At 36.7% G+C, this 22516-nt stretch overlaps 1 protein-coding gene across 10 annotated transcripts in view; it reads left to right on the top strand.

Annotated features, from left to right (window-relative positions):
- The window catches only part of NALCN (sodium leak channel, non-selective), a 239599-nt gene that overhangs the window by 133511 nt on the left and 83572 nt on the right, over window positions 1-22516 (top strand). For 9 of the 10 annotated variants that reach the window (XM_039562481.1, XM_039562155.1, XM_039562220.1 and 6 more), the window contains 4 exons: window positions 1115-1282; window positions 5748-5939; window positions 12649-12786; window positions 17951-18025. In XM_039562481.1, coding sequence (XP_039418415.1) covers window positions 1115-1282; window positions 5748-5939; window positions 12649-12786; window positions 17951-18025 — 573 coding nt within the window. The remainder of the gene's footprint in view (window positions 1-1114; window positions 1283-5747; window positions 5940-12648; window positions 12787-17950; window positions 18026-22516) is intronic. The other variant, XM_039562541.1, reaches the window with a different exon arrangement.

Raw genomic sequence — 22516 nt, 5'->3', positions numbered from 1 at the left:
TTTCACTGTCAGGGTCAGCATTAAAATCTTAGTCTCTAGCATTTTTATCCCCAGCCAAATTCAGTAGACCTCATGGCCCACAGTCAGTTAGTCTCTCCATCTTAACAGACTAATAATGCTAGTCCTCAAAGGAGATGTAAGCTGCATTTTCTTTATTTTTACTGCACTTTGTAAGTATTAGTTGTATTTAGTTGTGATCTAATGTTATTTTAGAGTCTCTTTTAAGTCCCAATGTGTGTAAAGGGTCTGAGGAGAACATTTCTGAGTCACAGAAAAGTGTTTCCATTGCATTTCCTGTCTGCTGGACAGTGTGGAAGAGAGCACCTCAGAGTATATACAGTGGTAAAATAAGAAGGCACATGAGGAAGTGTGTCTAGCCAGAAGGATTTTTGGTAGTGAGAGAAGTAAGAGAAAATAAATCTTGAAGACGTACACCTATCCTTTTGTTTAAGCTGAACATTATGCAATTTACTGTGCAAATATTTCAGGAAAGGCCTCTGGAAGAATTCCAAAGTCATTTAATCACTACAGGTTGATTTCTTCCCTTGTAACTTCCCACCATGTCCAAGTTCTTTAACATTATTGTGAAAATTAACCAATTCTGGACTAACTTTGAATTTCCACTCTTTTAAAAATTTGTTTTAAGTGCTTAAAAACCATTGCCTCTTTTCTAGCTGTTTTGGTTGTCATATTACTCTGGATGTTTTAGAAAATTGAAGTAGAGGTTTTCAAACTAGAGGCCTTTAAACTTTGGTGTCTTTCTTAAATATCTTAAAATCCTTCAGAAATCTCATTACTTCATAATTTGAAAAAAAAATAAGTTGTAAGTCATATTTTCTTTTTTATATGTGTATTTAAATGAAAGATCATCTGGAGGGATTTACTATTTCATGCTTTGCAAATTGTGAAATCTACCTGTCTATGCTGAGTCTAGAAAATTTTATGAAGTGAAATCTATTATTGTTTCTTCTGTTCAGAATATGGTTGGTTTTGTTAAATATTATGAAGATCTTTATTTTTGCCATACAAAGCCCTGATAGACATCATGACATAGAAACTTCTAATTTAACTCAGTGTTTTGAATGCATCTTTCTTATTTTATATATCCGTCTAGGTTGCTTTTACAGTTCTGTTTGATTTAGAAGCTCTTTTGAAGATCTGGTGTTTGGGTTTCACAGGATACATCAGCTCATCTCTTCACAAGTTTGAGCTGCTGCTTGTGATTGGAACCACTCTCCATATTTATCCAGACCTCTATCACTCTCAATTTACATATTTTCAGGTATGATCAGATACTTTTACTTTTTACCCTATATACCAAATTAAAACATTACCCATCCACATTTCACACAAATTTCAATTTTCTCACAGTATTGCCTCATTTTGAGAATAACTATAAAATAACAAATCTCTGCTTTTAACTGTGTTCATTGAGTGGATTTACAAAAATAGGATTCTTTCTAACATTGCTGAGAAGTCCTTTCTGTTTTCAGTAACTCCCATTTCTTATCTAAGCTTCACTGCTCATTAAGTTCTGTTTTGTTTCTTCACTGTTCTTCATTGAGCCTTGACATCACCTTCCAGTAGTGTCCACCACTACTCTCCTGACTGCTCTCCTTGAGTCCTCAGTTCACTTGCTGTTGCTTCTCCAAATTTTCATCTCTGTGGCAGTCACATGCCTAACTAAGATACTGTGGGTCTTCTGAGGTAATTTATCCAGAGTCATCCTAGACTTGGGTTTTATAGTTGTCCATCTATTCCTTATCTAGAGGAAAAGTGTGTTTATTTAGGCTCTTCCTGCATTTTCACTTGGCTGAAGAGCAGGAAAGAGAGACAAAAAAAGACTGATTAATTCTGACTTCTGATTCTTCTTGTCAGCCAGCCCAACCAATTCCCTATTCATGCTCCTTCAAGTGCTTAGGGTTGTTCCAGTTTTGGGAGAAAGCACTGGGATTCATTATGTGTTATATTCTACAGTGCTAAAGAAAGGGGTTTTTTTAAGAATATATATATATTAAAGGATTCATATCTGCCCATTATTCAGCAATGGATTGGCATGGTGAATACGTAATACTCAATAAAGGCAAATAGTAAATCATCAGACAGACTCCTGTCAATAAATGTGATTAGTTATAGAGACACATCTTGTAATCATGAGTACAATATGGGGGACGCAGTCTCCCCAAGTGTGGGTTGAAATATAATTTTTTTTATAATTTTTATAATTTTCAGATTTCTGCAAATGTCATCCTGTATTTTTTCTAAATGGTTCTGCAGACCTGCTCAAGAAAGCTTTCAGGATAAAAAAAATCTATTTTGCTTTCACCTGATATCATTTGAAGACTTTTAAGTCATTCTAGCTTTGATTTTCCTGTCCAAATATGTAGAATGTTGTTACTCAGTGCAGCATGATACATCTAAGGTGCAAGAAAGGATGATCTGTCAGGAGTATGCCATTGCACTCTTGTGTCAAAAGTACACAGGGAGCATAGCTGGGAGCTCTCAGTTAAAGCAGTCAGCAACTTAGTTAATAATTGGTCTGTATTAAAACATAGTCCACTTATGACTGGTGGTTTCTTTGTAAGAATTTTTAGTATAAAATATGAATGTTGGACTAAATGGATGATGTCATCACTAACTCATAGGATTGAAAGTGTAACTAAAATGTAACCAGATGCTGATAATAAAATAATGTCTTTTTAATTGATTTAATTAGTTTAGTGGAGCAGTGGTGGTGGCGGTGGTGGTTTTTTTAATTACACAGTGCTAGCTTTTATGAAAATTTCAAGATGCGATTTTTTTTCCAAAGTCTATGAAAGACATACGTTTTACAAGCAGAAACACCTGCTACACTGAAAGATTTGGGTTGTATTTTGCAATCCAAATCCCCTTGGAGGCAAATGATTGGAAGGTTTCAGAACACCTTTGATGTCAGCATGTAAGGTACACACGATACTCCTCCACAGTTAAGTTCTGGGCAAGCTAGATAACACATTTTCAAATCAACCGAGGTCAAAAAGTCTTTTTCACCTGAATATGTCTTAATGTTAGGCAGATTTCCAGGCATTTAGGTATTCATGATGACAGGGTAAATGTGTTCCTTGTCAGCCAACAAAACAGATTACTGAAAACAGAAGTCCTTGACACATTCCAGAATAGCAAGCATGAATTGTTGTTTGGCTTGTCTAGTCCTCCTTGCATACATTTCAGTTTGCATTATTCATTAGTCTGTATCATTACCTTTTGCCAGCACATCGCTCACTCTTTACTACATTGGCTACTGTCCACCCTCCCACCTATCTTCCTTGCATTCACTGTGCATTCATTCAAGGCACTTTGCAAAGCCCTCTGTGAAAGACTACAGCAAAGGACTGTTACATGGCTATAATCTGTAGGACATAAAATCAGTGGAGAAATGACAGATTTTGCATATTATTGCAGAGATCTGTAATGAACCAGCATAAAAGGGAGAGGTTTAAACAGAATTAAACCTATACTGGACTGAAGTGATGGTATTGTATTTGTGCTTGGGGAAAATACTGCTGACTCATTTTCTGAGTAACTATCATCCCTTGCAGGAGATGCAGCCATTATTTGTAACAAAGCTGTGGTTCCTCTTTTGCATTACTCATTTTGATTTGTTTTTAATATATTTTTAAATCTAATCCAAATAGTGCATCTTCTACAGCTCCTAAATTTAATACAATTTGCAGTCCAATTATACAAAATGCATAAATTCATTAGAATGTACTTTGGCTAGATTCAATTTGTCACCTAATGAAAATAAATGAAGAAACCAAACAGTATCAATAAGATTAGTGTGTTGCTTAAAGGTCAATTAAAGTTCCCCAAAGAAAAGGGAAAAAAGTAATGCAGATAATTGAGTTTATCTAAAACACCACTCAGAATATCAACTAGTATGAAATCTTCTCCCCACTGGGGTTTGTGTTGAAACTAGCATTGATGGGAGCAGAGCTAATATTTACACCGCGAGTAAATCTTGTAAGTAAGAAGGCACCGTGTTTACATGTTAATGGTACTTGGAAATCTCACTCATCTCACTGTCTGCCTTAGTAGCCAGTTTCATGAACTCAGATTATATGTAATGTAGTCAAGGTACCAATATGAAACAAAGGACTTTATTTCACCTTGTGCTAACGTTGTGTAAATTAAGCTGTCCAGTGTAACCCTGAATCTAGGACCCTTGTTTGTCTTTGCCACAGAAGACAGCAAAGGCTCATCCTGTATCACATAAGGGCTCTGGTGTGCTTGGAGTAAGCTGCTCTCTTGAGCGGACCCTCTCTCTCTCCCCTTTGGTAGTTGAATCTAGATGATAAGCATAGTCTGCATACCTTACAAATGGGTAGGAGATAAGCTTCATGTGAAGTCCAAAGGTATACATTATTAGAAAGATACAGGGTACAGTAAACTCATTATATGAACAACTTCTGTCATACTTATTTTCTTTCCAAAAACAACATAGTAATAGTATTTGACTTGTACATAAGGTCAGCCAATAACTGCACTGCAATTCCTACCTTTTAGTTCCTGTATGATTCTTGTGGAAATCCAGGTAATACCTTGGAATAGAGTCTTTTTCTTCGTAAGAATTGCAGAATCTCAGTTGCCCCATGTGCTGTCTGGTGTCTTCAGCAACTACTGTTGCTGCCACTGCCCTTGTTGATACTGATGTTCATGTCAGTGTGTCAACATCAATGGCAGAAACAGGAAAATCAGAATTGTGAGCAGCTCTTTCAAGGTAGACTCAGCAGTGAATGGGTGAGGAGTTCCACACAAGGTCAAAGTTTTGCTGCCACTGCTGAGAGGTCTGATATGTCAGGGGCAAACAATGCTGTTGTGTGATACTGAGTTTTTCTGATACTGAGAAGCACCACCCAAAATTTCCCATGCTATGTATAATATGAAATATTATAAAAAATAATTTATGCTCATTACCAAATTTGCTAGGTTATGTGGTATGTAATGCCAAACAATTTTGCCTCAGGTCACTGAAATGGAAAGATGATCTGTGGAAGAAGACTTGGCAGTTCTTTATGTGAATATTTAACCTGGTATAACAAATGTCATAAAATCAGAGAAATCTAAGTTGGAAGAGGCCTTTCAACGCCATCTCATTGAGCCCACTGCTCAAAGCAGAGCTTTCATCAAAGACTGTTCAGGATGCTGTCCATTTAGTATAATAATGACATTTTAACAGTGATGATAATCAAACTGGAGCCATTTACCTAGCCCTTCAGGAGATTCTCAGTTACTAAATCCAGACTGATGTGCTTTGACTCCTGTCTGGAGCTGTTCTTGTGTTTGGTAGCACACTATAAACCTCCTTCGGTCTCTAATTCCACATTGCATTCAGATTTAATATCTGTGATGTGTTTTGTCTATGTTTTTTGCTCCCTTTGTTACCCCAAAGCTGGCTTTACCCAGTTGCATTTCTGCAATGACTGTTCACAGTCGGTGAGTTAACTATAGCCTTGGAGACCTTGGGTCCTCCCATGCCTGTACTATCATCCCATGCCTGTATGCCTCAATGCTGCTTATGTTCCAGGTTTTGTGGTTTTAACCTAACACACAACTTGCCGTCTGTTACAAGTGGTAGAAACTTGATATTTATTGGTCTACAAGGCTGCAGGTCCCTTTTTGGCCATTAATGTCTGATATTTTGAACATTGTTGATTAATGTGATCATCGAATAATTGATACAGTTGCATTTTTCTCTTTCCTTGCAGGTTCTTAGAGTAGTTCGCCTTATAAAGATTTCTCCTGCTTTGGAGGATTTTGTGTATAAGATATTTGGACCAGGAAAAAAACTTGGGAGTTTGGTAGTATTTACTGCCAGCCTTTTGATTGTAATGTCAGCAATCAGTTTACAGATGTTTTGCTTTGTGGAAGAGCTGGATAGATTTACAACCTTTCCAAGGGCAAGTATAAAAAGCACTGATTACTCATTCCTTGTTACTGTTTTCTTATAATGGATATTTTCTTACCATGGATGGTGAACTTGGCAGTGTTTGGTTAATGATTGGACTCAATGATCTTAAAGGTCCTTTCCATCCTAATGATTCTGTGATTCTGTCGTGATTTAACCTGGCCAGTAGCTAAACATGACACAGCCACTTGTTCAATCCTCCCCCTGCAGTGGGATAGGGGAGAGAATTGGGGAAAATAAGTAAAATTTGTGGGCTGAGATAAAGAAATTTTAGTAGGACAGAACTGGAAGGGGAGACAATAGTGATAAAAGAATTAGAATATACAAAATCAGTGGCTCACAATGCCATTGCTCACTATATGTAGACCGATGCTCAGCCTGCTCCCAATTTGCAGCCTCTAACCAGTTTTGCCCCCAGTTTATATGGTGACCATGATGCCATATGGGATGGGATATCCCTTTGGTCATTTGGGGTTGGCTGTCCTGGCTGTGTCACCTCCTAGCATCTTGTGCACCCTCAGCCTGTTCACTGGTGGGGTGAGAGGCAGGAAAGGCCCTGACTGTGTGCAAGCACTGGTCAGCACCAACTAAAACATCAGAGCATTATCAACATCATTCTCATCTTAAATCCAAAACATAGCATTGTGCAAGCTACTAGGAAGAAAATTAGCTCTATCCCAGCCCAACCCAGGACATATTCTATCATGTGTGTTACATTAGCAGTCTTCCTTTCCTTCTGCAAAACATGAAGCAGTTTATCTCCATATGTATAGATTAAAAAATTGTATTTTCTGGGTGTAATAGTCTTCCTGTAGTCCTTCTGTAGTGAAAGCCATCTTTCCTTGAGATAGGTATTCTATTTGTGCTGTCAAGGGAACATAGAGGAGTTTTACCTATGCACCGTGATGATGACACAACACACTATATGGCTTAACAGTACTCTAGCATGTTACAGGAAGAGGATTCATGTCCACAGGCACAAATATCAATCCAAGAATTTATGTAAAACATGTCTACACATGAGTTATATCTTCATATTATGAAAGTGGTTGTTCTTGATTTGTACAGGAATGCTTGTTTTGCATGGAGTTATAAAACCTGTCTGCATTGACATAGTAAGTGTTTGCCTTTTGGGTATAAATAATGGATATTTACAGGCATTGTGCTAATTCAGAACAGAACATTGAAAATCAGTGGAAATTGGAGCTAATGTATTTATTGAAGCACACTGTTCTGAATGAAAATAATGCAGTTTCTTTAATAGTGGATTAGACTGAGTGTACATGGATTGGTTCCAGTGACAATTTATTTGTTTCTGTCATTCCAGTTTGGTTATCCAATGTATCTATTTTAGTGAAAGTGCATTGGTTGGAACAATTAAATAACAATGAATAAGGCAGCCTGAAGGGTCATGCATTTAGTGAACAAAATGGCTAAACAACAATTTGTAATTATCAAGCTTCAACTTGATGTATGGGAAGCTGGCCATCAAATGTGAGACAAAAAAATACTTACCCACAGGGAATAATGTGACACCATGCTTTCTGTTTTGAAAAACATGCTTAGAAAAGCAGCCGGTAGAATTAGATATTCAGTATAATTCATTAAATGCTGAAGAAAGGAAAAAAATGAAATAAAATTTAAGCTTTCCTAATTAAGTCAGGTCTCTAAATCAGGTGATATTACCACCATATTCTGTGCTCAATTCCCATGTAAACCTTCTGAAAAAAACTTCAAACTGCAGGTTTCAAATCACCATGGAATTTTGTTTTAGGATTATTTTATTATTTGTGCAAAATGTCAGTGAAAGTCCTGAAAGAATAATTGTAGTATGACTAAGACAGGACTGCAATCACCTGCACATTTTAACTAGATAAATTGATACAAGTACCTGAGAAAAATCCACTTGCAATGAAAAATTTCCAATTTATATCAATACATTAGTAATGTTTTGGATTATTTTGAGCATTTTAATCTGCTGCCATTTAAGCTTCAATAAGCTCTTCTAGCATATTGAATTTTAACAGGTGTATGAAAATACTAAATCCCTGTTTGAAGGGTGATAAAATATTCTCTCCAACAAATTAAACCATGTTTTTACAAACAGAGAATGTCTTTACTTGTCTTCTATTTTCTGACTTAAGTTCTGGAAAAAGAAAAGAGCTGTTAGCAACAATGCAAGAGTGTTCCAGCAATACTGAATTGAAATTATACTTTTCTTATCATAGCCAGAAGCATGAGTATCTCATTATTTATTTTTTTATTTGTATTCATATTCACCTTGTTATATTTGTTTCAGAAGTGTAAAATTTACAGTATGTGGTTTCTTTTTGCAGTTTTATAGTGCAGCATCTCTTAAGAGGTTAAAATTTAGCGAAAATTTTGTACTCAAAATTGTGATTGATGGTGTGAAATAGTGGTATCCCTCTAAAGGAGTGTGTCCTCCTAGCAAAGTCTGGGGAGTTCTCACATTTTCTGCCCTGAATAAAGATCACTGAATCAGTTTGCAATAAGACAATTATAATTATTTTCAAAACATAACTGAAGACAGAATATATAACATATGAGATGATATGAAGTCTGCAATACCAGAATTTGCTAAGATAAATTATTAAGAGCTTACCCTCAAAGAAGAGCAGACCTTAAATAGCCAGGACTGTTACTGTGAGTTTTTTTCAGTTGCAAATACAGAGATGACAAGCATGATGACAAAAATGGTGACACTAGAGGCTAAATTTTGAGTTTGTATATTAAAGTGCTTTCTACACTGAAAGAGACAAACCGTAAAATAATTTTGAAACTAAGTGCTTTATAAGAAGGCACAGTATGGGTTTTGGAACAAATAGACCTCCTCCTTTTGCTAATGCCTCTAAATTGCATGTTTTCACATGGTTTCCTGATGAAAATCAATAGGCACAAGCTCACTGTTGCCATAGCTACTAATTTCACCCTTCTTTTGGCCATTACAACATGCCAAATGGACTGGCTTTCTCTCTAATACTAAGTATAAAAATACAGAAGTTTGCTTTACTGTTTTTAACCAATCTGCCATCTCTTATTTTTGCACATCTTCTTCACCTGCACATATTGAGCCATGAGGAAGGACAGGGCCCCCTGAAGAAGGAATGGGAGGGGGAAACTGTTCAAATAGGTGTAAGGTGGCCGCTAAGAAAATTCACTGTATGGAGAACAAAACACATTGTTAGTGTCCCTGACTTCCATGCCCTGGTTTCTTTTGGAGTTTGGGGCCATGTGCTGACTGCTCTGTGTCTCAAGTTACAAAGTTGGGAATTCTGCCCTTCTTTTAAATGGGTCAACACAAGATGAAAGCCAGGCCCAACTGATCACAGCAGCAATAATCCCTGAGTTCTCACAAAACCAAGTCTCTGCTCCTAGCCTTGAGCTTGGAGAAAGTTCATTATGTGAAATACTAGTTCAATCTAAGCAACACATATTAAGAAAAGATGAACAATGCAGTCTTAATTCTCTGATGAAGTTAAAATCTCAGTATCACTGCCACATTTTTACAGGACGGTTACTCTTCTCTCAGGGCATCACTGAGCCCTCATGACTGTGTCAGAAGGAAAACATAAGTTTATGCTGGTAGAACAGTTTGCAAGGATGTTACAGCAATGTCCTAAACCCCCTTAACTTAATTTGAAGAAGTAATTCCAATGATTGTAGAACTGCTTCTATGAATTAGGCCAGTGGAATTTGGTCCCTAAAATTTTGTGCACAAGCACCAGTTACAAAACAAGTGCATTATAATTCCAAGTAATAATTTGTGTGACACCACCTCTGTAACAGTTGGACAAGATGTCAGAACTGGCACTTTGGCTCATATATTCTACCAAACCTTTGCCAATCTTACGCTATAAATAAAAAGGTAGTTTGACTTCCATCATCAAAACAGCTCATTAAGTAACAGGGCATAAATACTCAAAGAAATTGACAGTCTTTTCTATAACACAAATTAATTCAGAAAATCACCATTTGCATAAATTTCTAAGTCTCGTCTTCACAGATGTTGATTCTGTCAGCTGGTTGCATTTCAAATTAATTCTAAAATAAACAGTGGGAGGTATACCTTTCAGCTTAAAATAACTTGCTCTAAAGAAGATTGCTTGGTGCAAAGCACATATTCATTGTGCACTGCTTTATTTACTTAAAACTAATGTTTTGCGTTGTACTGGACTTTAATGTTATAATGAAGTGCTTAAATTATATTGAAAGGCCATTTTATAGAACTATATGCTTTATGCACAACTGGTTTGGATGGAAGATTAGATTTTTTGATGTTAGAAGAATTTCTTCTCCACATTAATCTAGTGCTTGTATTAATGAGGAGTCCACAACATAGTATTGAAGGTATTTTTATACCTTGAAGAATTAAGTAAAATATGTATTTTCTAAAAGCAGTAAGCTGTGGCAATTAAGTGTGGTTCAGAAGAAAGGATACTGCACTAGTTAAGTTATCCAGTCCCTCAGGTGTTTTTAAAGCTAGCAGTGGGATGTATTACTTAATGTAGTGCCCACCTTATGCTTCAGCAAGGAGTGCCACACCAGCCAGGTGCAATGGCCACTGGCTCCAGGGATGCTCTGAGTGCAGCCAAATGACAGCTGCCTGGTTTAGCTTCAGCTCCCCGTTACAGAGGGAACCTGAGACCAAGAAGCAGTGCTGAGCACTTTAAAATATGTATTCTTTAAATCAACAAAGGAGAAAAAGCTTTAGTGCTAGAATCCTTATCTGTGGTCAATAGAAGAATGGACAGGCAGTATCAGTGGTCTTCTGATACTGTTTAGTCAACTTCCTTCCTGCTTCCAGCAGACTTTCTCCAAGGCAAGCCCTGGTTACAGACATGGAAATTGTTCTCTCCAACTGGGCACTCCAAAAAGGCAGTGTCTTTTATGCAGTGCCTGCGTAACAAGATGCACTGGATTAGATTGTCCCTGCCTTACCCAGTCCTGTTACACCATCCTAGCATGCTTTGTACTTGCAGGCCCTCCTTTGAAATGTTAGGCAGATAGCCCTTGGTATATGCTTGATTTCATGATACAGAAACAGCATGTAGCAAGTCATGCCACATCCTCCTTATTATTTCAGATAATTTGAACCAGCTTCTTGTCACCACATATTAATGATTGTTAGCCATAGGGATCTCACATGGGGCCAAAACCAAGTGCTGGATACATGCACATGGACAGTCTTCTCTAGAGTAAATTTACTTTCACTGCAGGTGAGAAGTCACAACCTGGAGTGGACTCCCTTAGGGGTGAGGGTATAAACTTAATGGTTCTGTTTGCATTGGAAGAAACTGCTAAGAGAAATAATTTTTTTGTTTGAAAAACTCTATAAACTTGATAAAGAGCCCAAGCGAAGTATTTTCCTGTGGTTTATAATAGTAATAGAAACTTGAAGTCTCCCACCAGTTGTTTTTGCCAGCAGCTTTAAAAATAAATTAGACCCATTTCATTGTTTCACAAGCACATAACTTTGTATAGCTACATGTTTTCAGCTTTTCCAGCACAGGTTTTAGCTTAGGGTAAGTTGGTGTGAAGGGCTGTCTGGATACTGTTTTCTCATGGGTTTGACAAGAAGAATCCTCTTCTCTTTGTGCCATTGCATTAATGCATTAATCTGCTGCTGCTGGGCACACTGAGCACAGATCTAATATATCCTTGGAACTGTGTTAACATCTTGAATTCTAGGAATCTTATTAGCTGTAAGCTGCACTGTTGATGTCTTCAGTTTCTAGCCCTTTTTGGTTATGCATAAACTTCAGTTAAGATACCAGCTTTGATCCTCACTGTCTGGGAAGAGAATGCTTTGGATGTCAGGCAAAAGCAAAAGAAACTTATACAATAGTTTGGCCTCATTGATACCATACTCAAATTTCTGTTTCCTAGGCAGTGTGCATTCCTCAGTGTCTGTATAGGATGTACATCTGCAGTTACACATTGCTCACATTGAGTTCAATTCTAGTTGGTGCTGCAGGCTCCAGCTGGGGTTTCAAAGGTATCTGGGTTCTAGGCTTATCTGCTTTCATATGTTCCTATGGCTAAATAAAGTTGTTTGAAACATTCCCATTATTTCCTATATTTTTGACATATATACCTGGTCTCAAGGAATTTGAAAAGGTTACAGAAGTTCCACAAAAAATGCTATTTACAAAATATAGAGGAAAAAGTCTGATTGGCTGAATCAAGAGACCTTGCTGTGTGTTGGTTATTCTCATCTGTGGAGTGCCTAAAACACTTCTGCTATCAAGATAACATAATTTATGGTCACATTTAATTGTAACGCTTTATTATAGGTATATTTGTAGAGAGGGAACATGGAAAAAAAAGCATAATCAAAAAATCACAATACAATATAACATTCAAAACAATGATCCCTGATGCTCAGGATATTTAGCCTATTTTTTCAGCACTGAAGAAAACCAAAAAGTTCTTTGTATGGGCTAATGAAACTTGGACTGTTACAAATTGCAGTTTACAGTTCTGTCAAAGACCAAGCTATTTATTTCTCCTTTAGCTCATGAATAGCCTTTCACTTGGCTTTAAAAGTAAAACACATTTGTTAAGGTTTAAAAAAGCAAACCAAAACAGGTGTTCTGCTCTGTAAAATCAGTTTTAGGAATGTGTCAATAAAACCATATTAGTATAATTTGTTAATATGTTTGCAATTCTCTTTCTTGCAGGCATTCATGTCAATGTTTCAGATTCTCACACAGGAAGGATGGGTGGATGTCATGGATCAGACACTGAATGCTGTAGGACATATGTGGGCACCAGTAGTTGCTATATATTTTATACTATATCATCTCTTTGCTACTCTGGTAAGTTTTCACTTAAAATTTGTGCTGTGTTTCATTTACTTTTGAATTATTCTCATAGCTCTTGTATTTCTTATTATTCTCAGCTAGTTAAAACTAATTGTGGTGCTCATTTTTAGCATAGGTGGCTTTTTTAGTTTGTGGATGTGGTAGAATAAATTTACCCTTCAGCCATGTGACATGAGGTGGTGACCTTTGTTCTGCTGTGAGGTGTTGTTCTTCTTAGATCCAATATAATTGTTATCTGTCTTGTACCTTCACAGCTCTAATGCTTTCAGAGTTAAGTGATTTTATTTATCACGTAGAACTGGTCTCCTCAGCTTTCATTGCATTCTCTTTGCAGCAGCAATTAAAGTGAGAAGTGTAAAACCTTAAGATACAAACTCTTAACTAGTCATCCCTACTGTCCTGTTGCCTGATACAAAATCAATGCATGGAAATGTGATATACTATATGTGATATAGTATATCAATCAATAAATGATGAGAATTGATACAGCAGTTCCTGCATGTAAACAGAAATGTGGATTATGTTAAAAAAACAAAAGCCAGTGTTTCTTTCTGTATGCATTTCAAATGGAATTATTACCTTCTTTTATAGAGAAAATGGGAAGGAAAACATCTCTTTGGTTATCCTATATCAATAAGGGCTTGGTACTTTATTTGAATACCAACACAGAGAAAATACCACAATCAGGAAAATAACCATTTTATGCACCCTTAATTCACTCCTACTATTGCTCATTTTGTGTTTTCCATTCACTGCAGTTTTTGATGCACTTACTCTTATTTTCACTTTCTTCATTCCATTTTCTTCCTTTGCTCAGATGTCTACTTACATAAGGTATTAACTGTATTTATACAATCTCCACCAGCTTGTATCTACTTCTTTTACATTACAGTGTATTTCACTTCTAAAGACTGAATAATTGGACAACAGTTGTGGGTGTAATGGATTCCTTCATATGGATTGAATACTTGACCACTTTATAAATGGCAATAAAGTGCATTTCATGCTCTTAGAGCTGCTTAATCACATTAAAGTATAAGCCCAACAAATGTATGTATCAGAAAATACAGAGGACGTGTAATTTGCTCACAAGGGTCAGAAAATACAACTTTTCATGCTGGAGTGATCTTTAAAACTCCATGGGAATTGGGGTTATAAAGCAAAAGGGAAGTGAGCTTTTGGTCATGGATTTGAAAGCAGTTACTTGTATTGTAAGAGAATCTTATTGATGTTTTTTTAATTCTTCATCAAGAACATTTTCTAATCAGGAATCCGTTTTTACTTCTTAGATGAGTATTAAGCAATTCCATGAAGTAAAATTGTGTCAAGTGACCTATCTGCTAAAAATTCATATCTTAGTTGAGAAATAATTTAGCTGTAAAAACAATTTTAGTATTCTACTTTATGTTTTCTATTTTGAAAGAGTCATCTGGGACTTCCAATTTGTTTACTGAAAGCACTGATTTTGCTAGGAGCGAAGTCACTTTTCAGTACACCATCCTCAGTCCTTTGGCAGGGAATTTGCATTTAAATGCACAGTTCTTGCTTTGCTCCATAAGGGTACATTTTTCTTCTCATTCACCTATGCAAATTCCACATGAATGAAGAAACCCTGCAAAGATAACTTTGCAGAATTATCTGGGCTTACAATATTGTTAGTTTCATTTCTAAGATCTTCCTCAGACCTTGGAAGGGAAAACTGTGTAGGACACAATTGTCTGTAGGCAAAAGAAATTTGAAAGAAAATAACATGGAACTGGTTAGGGAGCATGAAAATGGTTGGGCTGCTACTAAAACCAAAAAGAAGCATTCTAAGAATAAACAGCCATCAGTGAATAACAAAAATGAAATGAAGAAATTACTTTCATCAACCGGAAGAGGGGGGACAATTAGAATTGAGAATGATAATTGCAGGCATTTGGCATAGCAGACTGTAGAGACTTGGAAAGAAATTAATAGGTTTCACATTAGAAGGCAAAAGAAAACTAAAGCTCAAAAAAGACTCCGTCTCTTGGAAACAAGGACTGTCATTAGTTGAGATGGCGGCAGAGGAAGTTAACAAATAACAAGTTTGCATTTAACTTTTCTTTTGTGGTACATTGTCTTTGGTTCTTGTTGGAAAAAAGCAAAAAGGGAGTTAATGAAAGTCTTGTCTGGATACATATCAGTGCATGAATCAGCAAGACTGTAAGGGGTGATACATTTAATGAGTACTGTATGTCTTTTTAGTATGGAACTGAACTTCCTTAACTGGTATGCTTTGAGCAGCGTGTACTGGAGTTTCATAGAATGAACAGGATGTCTGAAGAAGGAAAACACCATACTGTAAAATCTTGACGGAATTATAGCAAAACTGTTCATTAGCAACTAGGGATCAAAGTAGTTTGTGTGTGACAACCCATCCTTAAGATGAAGGAGGTACCTAAGATTCCTTAATGCTTGTTGGTCAAAAGGAATGACAGAAGTCAGAGGGTCCACAATCAATCAGAAAGTTCCAGTTGGCATGGAAATTAGCATGTTGACTGTAGTATATGACCTACTATATAAGCACAATGCGGTGGATTTTGAATAAAGAGGTAAGGTGAAAGGGAAGAGAGGCATTCAAGAGGTATGGATGAATTAAAGAAAGAAAGAGAGACAGAAAAGGAGAGAGAAAAAGACATCACTAGTCCTGTTTCCAGCATTAATCCAGCTGGGGGAATGCTGAGCCTGGATTTGGCATCGATCTAGCAGCATCCGTCTGGCTAATGAGATGTCCAGAATCCTGGGGGTGATTATCCAGCTAGTAAGTGTAAATCCAGCTGTGTCGGTACGGCCAGTGGGATGTATGTCCAGGGTACTGGAGGGTGCTGCCTGGGCTTGGGGGGGAACATTTTAATGGACAGGTTTCTCTCTTTTTATGCTAATTAATTATCTTGCACAGTCTGTTCAGGCCTTCTGGAAATGGGTTAGAGGGCTTTGGAGGTCTGTGGTGGTATCAGTCCCACCCTACAGTCCATGCCCATGCCTTGCCCATATCCATGTCAAGTCATTCTTGCGCTTGCACTGTACTGTGTTGTGTTTCAGCTGGTGGAAAAGTGCTGCCCTATCTCTGCCTCACCCCCATTCTCCATCTAAACCTTGTTCTTTCCTCTGGCATTTAATACCTATAGTTCTTGATTATTACCAATGATTTTTGCCTGTCATTACTAAAAGTCCTTGGCTGGCTCCACAGCCATCCAAGTGTTTGAGACATACATCTTGTTCTGGGAATTGAGTGCTCAAAAGGATCTCACTTTGGACCACTGTTTATAGGATCATTACAGAGTGGGCTTTAGTCATAGTAATTTTCCATCCTGGCCACAACTTGAGTCAGTAACTTTGTTTGAAGGTTCAACAACAGAAATATTACTCCTCTTGGGCTGTTTTGCAGGCAAGAAAAATATTTTTCCCAGGCTGTTCACTAAACATCAGGTGCTCGTTAGACACCTGTTAGTTCCCTGTTTAGGGAACAGTGTTTCTGATAAGCTCAAGAGGGGCTTAGTCCGAGTGCAGTTCATCAAGGTGGAGGCCTAATGAGCATTTCTCAGATCATAGTGTCGCTTGAGTGGCATGAGGGGGTGCATCACCACTGTCCATCCTGAAACTGAAGTCAGCTTCCCTGGGCCTCTATATCGTGCCAGGGATTATGTATTTTATCAGAATTCTGTCTTGTGTTGCTGTTCTGAATGCTGTCTTTTTTTCCACTGTTCGTAATAGTTGGATCACTGAAAATTATATGTTCTATTGTTTATGTGGCACATACAATTTGTCACTTTGAATAAGTGCAGGAAATTCTACATATTGCTAAAGCCAGCTTCCTGTTAAAAGAACATTGTTTTTTCGAAACTCTGACTTTTTTGAAAGTTATGGGCCAGAGTCCTTCCTATGTCTTCTGAACCTTTATAGTTCATGGAGGGAAAGAAAATCCTGCCTTGGAATAAAGTCCACACACTCAACTCAGATACAGTTTGAGTTCCAAACTCCTTGTCTGGTAAATGAAGCCACTTAAATTTCATTTCCTATATAGATGGGGAATAAATTTCCAATATGACAGGTAAACTTACACTTCATTTAAAAGTAGTGGTGGAAGGATATGTTTGCTGTGGTTGTCACGCAGTGGTCCAAGACCACAGAAAAATTCTATGCCTGTACCTCTCTTAAAAAAAAGTTAGGTTACCTTCTGGTACCTCTCTGGTATATCAGAAATTGGTGCTTGCCTGTAGAAGCTCAGTGTGTTTGAGAATGTTTACATCAAACTTCAGAGACTAAAACCTTGGCAGTTGCTGAGAGCTGTTGACTTACGTATATATACATATTTACTGCCTTAATACAGAAGTTTTCTGATTATGTATGCTGATATATCCTCTGTCACCTACCATACTCTCCTAATTCTGTCTGCTTCTCAGCTATGTCAGTCACATTTTCAGCTTCTTTGGCCTCTGGTCAGTATCTGTAGACAAGGAAAATGTAATAATCTGATACTGATACACACTTTTTTTTCTCTCCCTGGGATTCTTCCTCCTAGAAACATATCTAAACAATATTTAATGTAGAGTAAATGGAGGTACATGATTTTCCTGTCCTGTGACATGAGTTTCCTATACATGTGATGCATGCAAATAATGAAGCAGCTTACTTTTCTTCCAAAGTGGAGTTAGCTACTTTTCACAGAGGCACTCTGAGCATAAAGAAAGTCCATAAAGTAAATGACTGTCAGGTGGCTAAAAAGTCACACCTTAATTGAAAACCACCTTAGCTTTACAAGATATTTTGGGATTTTGCTTTGCATTTATTTTACTATTATTATTATTGTTGTTGTTATTTCTGATTAATTTAATTTCCTCTTCATGTGTAGTACGTTTTAAGGAGTATATTGTTAAACATATATAATGCATTGATCATCAAACCTAGAGTTGAGCGTTTTTAAACTCATACTAATTGCATGGTAAGATAAAAAACAATTTACTACTTGCAAAATAGCTAGTAGATATACAGTAGCAGGTGATACTAGTTCAACAGATGTCAAAGCAAGAATCGTGTTTACATCAGCAGGGCCACCATTTTTCCATATTATTTAACAGTACTTCTTAAGAAAAATAAGATAAACTTTAACAAATCATTTACAATTGTTTTGTAGATTCTACTCAGCTTGTTTGTTGCTGTTATTTTGGACAACTTGGAACTTGATGAAGATCTAAAGAAACTTAAACAAGTAAGAATGTTTTTATTGTGCTTGAAAGTATTTTCAATAAGGCATTTTACTTTTTGTGGCAAAAGATGGGAAACATCTTCATCACAATGAACAAAATAGTACATGCGGAAGTGAATAGCAGTATTTTGTTAGATAGTTTACTATTGCACAACCTTAAGGGAAAATTAAGATATCATAAAAGAGATGTAGAAATTTGGTTTAGTAATCAATTACAGTCAAATTAGATACTCTTGTAATTAAAAAAAAATTAAATCACAGCTAGGCCATCTTTTTGCTTTTAAACTAGTGAAAGATATCCCTGCCCATGCTTTGTGAGCACAGCACAGCTCCACTGCAGGGGAGGGTACCAGGAGAGGGTCCACAGTCAGGAAGCAGTAGAGCACACTCTAGTCCATGTGTCAGGGGAGGGCTAAAGATGCTTGGAGGAGTTAATTTGCTTGATTGACTCTCCTCATTTGAGGACCAAGAAGCCATTCTCTCATGCTTTAAACCCCAAATGCCAATCATATAAAACAAATGTGAGAGTTCACATTGGCCTTTCTGACCCTGTGCACAAACCTCCAGAGAGGAAGGTATCCATAGCTTTTAAATAAATATATAGCTGCGCTTTAATCTGTACAAAGAGAAGCAAAGTCATAAATATTTCCCTATTTCATGCATGAAATAGCATGAGCTAACACGTGGGAACTTCTTCTGTAATATTTGGCTTATAGCCATCATTTGTTGCTTTTGTTCTTGTTTTTGAATTATGTTCTTTCAGTCCTTGAAAAATAAGGACAGACAGCTGAGATATTTTACATTGGAGTTCTACATGACAATATTATGTACTTTTAATTTGTCTTTATAGAAGTCAATGCAGAAATTAATACTGCTTTTGCTGTTGCAGTATTAAATATCTGCATGTATTGCAAACTTGAAATAAATTAAAAGGACAAGTATTCTCTGCGACAATGAAACACATATACTGGATTTCAGTTGATCAGTTTACATAAGTGAGAGATCTTAGAGATGATTTTGGGATGGCAGGACACTCTTGAGTATGCAAACCGAGTAGGCCAAATCAAGGGCATTCATTTTTCCCTTTACCAGTCTCAAGAGGTAAAATGATCTGAAATGAAAAGGGCTCAGATGTATGGTAAGCAATGTCATATCATACTGATAATCTTACAGGAAATTTTTCATAGTGTCTGCATGAGTTAGGGGCACAAATCAATTTTCCAGACTGAAGAGCTTAAGATATGAAATCCAGTGGATTTCTGTGAAATGTAGCATCTTTGATTCATAAAGCACTTTAAAAGTCTACACCTTTGCTTATTAAATGGCAGCAGCAAGGCTTTGTGCTTCAGCCACCTGCTTTGGAAGTGGTGAACAGAAAGCAGTAATGAGAGGCCACCACTAGCGATGCTTGCCACATTTCAGTCTGAAATCTTGTTAGGAATTCTGTCTCTATGATAGCAATCGAGTACACTTAAGTAAAAGACATAAATACAATTTTAAAAACAATCTTTTAACTTCATAGCTTTGAGACTGCAGCAGCATAACTACATGAGAGTAGTACTGGGTCAGAATAAAACTGCTGCCCAGCCACCAGACCTTCTACTACCATGCCAATGACAGACTGTTTCCATGACCCAGGAGGGCATTTAACCAGAGCAGAGCACTTTACCACTGGACATAGCATAATGGTATATGGATTCTACATGCATTATAATTCATATTATACACCATTCTGATGCATAAAAATGTCCAAGGTGCTGACGCTAGTTCACTTGTACTTATGTTTTTGAAATGTTCTCTTGAACAGTGGTGTCTCTTCAAAGACTATTACTATTACTATTACGTATTACTATTACATATTGAATGCATTCCCTTCTGGTATTTTATGCAAACGAATGTTATACAAAGTGTTGCATATTTTAAAAATGCCTAAGGTGAAAGGAGGTAAGGGGTCAGTTCCTGGAGTTCAGTGATATGAGATTACTGGAATGAATGTACAACTGATTTAGTGTCTAGAACAGAAAAGGTTTCCTGAGGGGTAAATGCAATGGTATCACAGGCTCAGTGGTGATGGTGACTGTGCTCTACTGTGCTGAAATATTGGTTGTCTTATCTCAGAAGATAAAGCAAAAAGAGTTTTTAATTGAATGATATTTTGAATTCTCAACTTAAAAATGGAGTTTAAGAAGAAGCAGGATTGTAGGGTAATTGTTATATTTTAATCAAGACCATTTCTATAAAGAAATAAATCTGTATTGCTGCACAGAAAAATTTTTGACATCTGTAATTAAAAGATGAATGGTGTTCCAAGGGAAGAGTCAAGTAATTCAAGCTGTTAATGTAAAAGACATTGATTGGTTGAAAATGATGAATTTGTAATGCTCGCCATACTTGGGGATATATTTTTTCCCTGCCTTTATGGGCTGTAAAGCTCAACTCCTAGGGAATTTTCAGATGATGAAATACTGAATTATTTTCTAGGCAGGAAGGAGAATATATTTGTGCCAGAAATCACACCTACCTAATAATCCCTTTTGAGCTGTGTTCTTCTTAATTATGACTTAATTTCTTTCCTGGAACTTGATAAGAAAAATTTTATTACTTATCTTTCACATTATTGGGAAAGGACTAATTAGTTAATATTTGCAAGGTACTCTAGAATGTAAAATGATATGCAAACACTTGGTATTCATGTTCCTTCAGTAAATGTATTTAAATAGGATAAATAAAAGCAAAAATGCATGAAATTACTAGGAGAGTCTAAGTGAGATTATAATATAATGTATTTAAAAGAAAGTGAACCTTTAGAATTAAACATGCCAGTGCAAATTTAGTTAAGGATATACATCATGATTTAATTTTTAATTACACCATTACATAATATTAATTCCAAAAGTCTGGCCTCAGTGCAAAGAGTACATAGAGCTCATTTTAATAAACCACTAATCCATTTATTGTACAGTGTGTGATCCTGTGCATTATTTATTGCACCGTATTCAGGCTTTGCTACAAAGACAAAACTATTAATCTCCTTTCTGTCTTTTTTATGGTACCCCTCATAAGTATGTAGAACAAACATAGAACTTGTGAAAGATTAATTTAAGTGATTTACTTAGCAGCACAGGCACACATAAGAATAGAATCTGCTTTTCCAAGACACCATTCAGCTGGTTTAAGACCAGAATCATTCTCTGTATCCTTACAGATCTATTCATTTGCAGTACATCTCTCACCCTCTGCCACATTGCATCCTCTCATCTATGTCTGCCATCAAAGCTCAAGTGGAAAGGGTTTGCACTATAGCTCATAGTCACCATCTATCTGTGCAATAAACTTGACCCTCTGCAGCAACCCAGACTGACCCTAACACACTACTTAGTCTCCAGGTATGACATTGATCCTGCTCATGTTCCCATGGGGCCCTTTTCTCTGGCGTTTGGTACATCAGTTATGCAGATGATACCAAACTTAGGCACAAGAAATCTATCAACTACGATCCTGACTTCCTTGTCCTTTAGGCCTGTCTTCTCTGCACTCTCCCTAAACTATTGCCCCAAAGTTAAAAAGAAACTGAGAGGATTTCTTTGATGTCTTTTGCCTTTTGTGATAAAGTTTTAACTTTCTTTTTAGAATTCATCACTCTTAACAGATTTTGAAGTATGACTTTCTTTTGCAGCAGCTGTTTTAATTTTTCCCATTATGTTTTCCACATATTCACTGATTCCATTGTTACATATTTCTATCAATTTGCCTAGATATGAAGTCAGACTGATTAGGTTCCCACTTCTCGTACTCTATCCTGAATCCCTTTTTTAAAGTTTGTCACATTTGCCACTTTCCTCTCACTCCAGAGTTTATTTAGGTGACAAATTGTCTACCACTGCTGCATGTCAGCCTTGTTATATCTGAGATCCTTTAGAAGTCTTGAGAGAGTGCTATCAGGTGTTGGAGAGTAACAAATTGACCTTGTGTCAGTTATCTTCCGAAAGCTTTTCTCCTGACCTTTTTGAAGATCAGTCTTTGGCACAGTTCATGGCCTTCTTTGACCTTGTCTGTGGCCAACACTGTTTATTTTAATTTCTTGTTTTGGTTTTATTTTTCAGAACACACCCAATTAATAGTCTGTTGCTCTTTTTAGACATCCTGCTTTCTTTATGTCCTTAAAAGCTTCCTTATTAGATTTTATTTCATTAGAAATTAGTCCCTCAAAGTCTTTCATGATCTGCCATTATTTTTATACAAAAAAAGCTAGAATTTAAGTTGGGATTTTTTTTTCCTCTATTCTTTGCTTAGCATATGGCTTTCTTTTCTGAAACATATCCATTTACTTTCAAGTCTTCTTTGCACTCCATTTGACGTTGCTGGTCTTATTGACCTTTTTAGAGTTTTTCTGTAGGTGGTGGATGTATTCTGTGCTTCTAAAACAGGATATTTAAAGCTACTCCATATACCCCCCCCTTCCCAGTTTCTGTCATTTGTCCATTCCTTTAAACT

Source organism: Corvus cornix, chromosome 1, assembly GCF_000738735.6.
Source record: "Corvus cornix cornix isolate S_Up_H32 chromosome 1, ASM73873v5, whole genome shotgun sequence".
NCBI lineage: Eukaryota > Metazoa > Chordata > Aves > Passeriformes > Corvidae > Corvus > Corvus cornix.
Note: the sequence above shows the minus strand (reverse complement) of the source record. Positions and strands in the feature narration are given on the sequence as shown.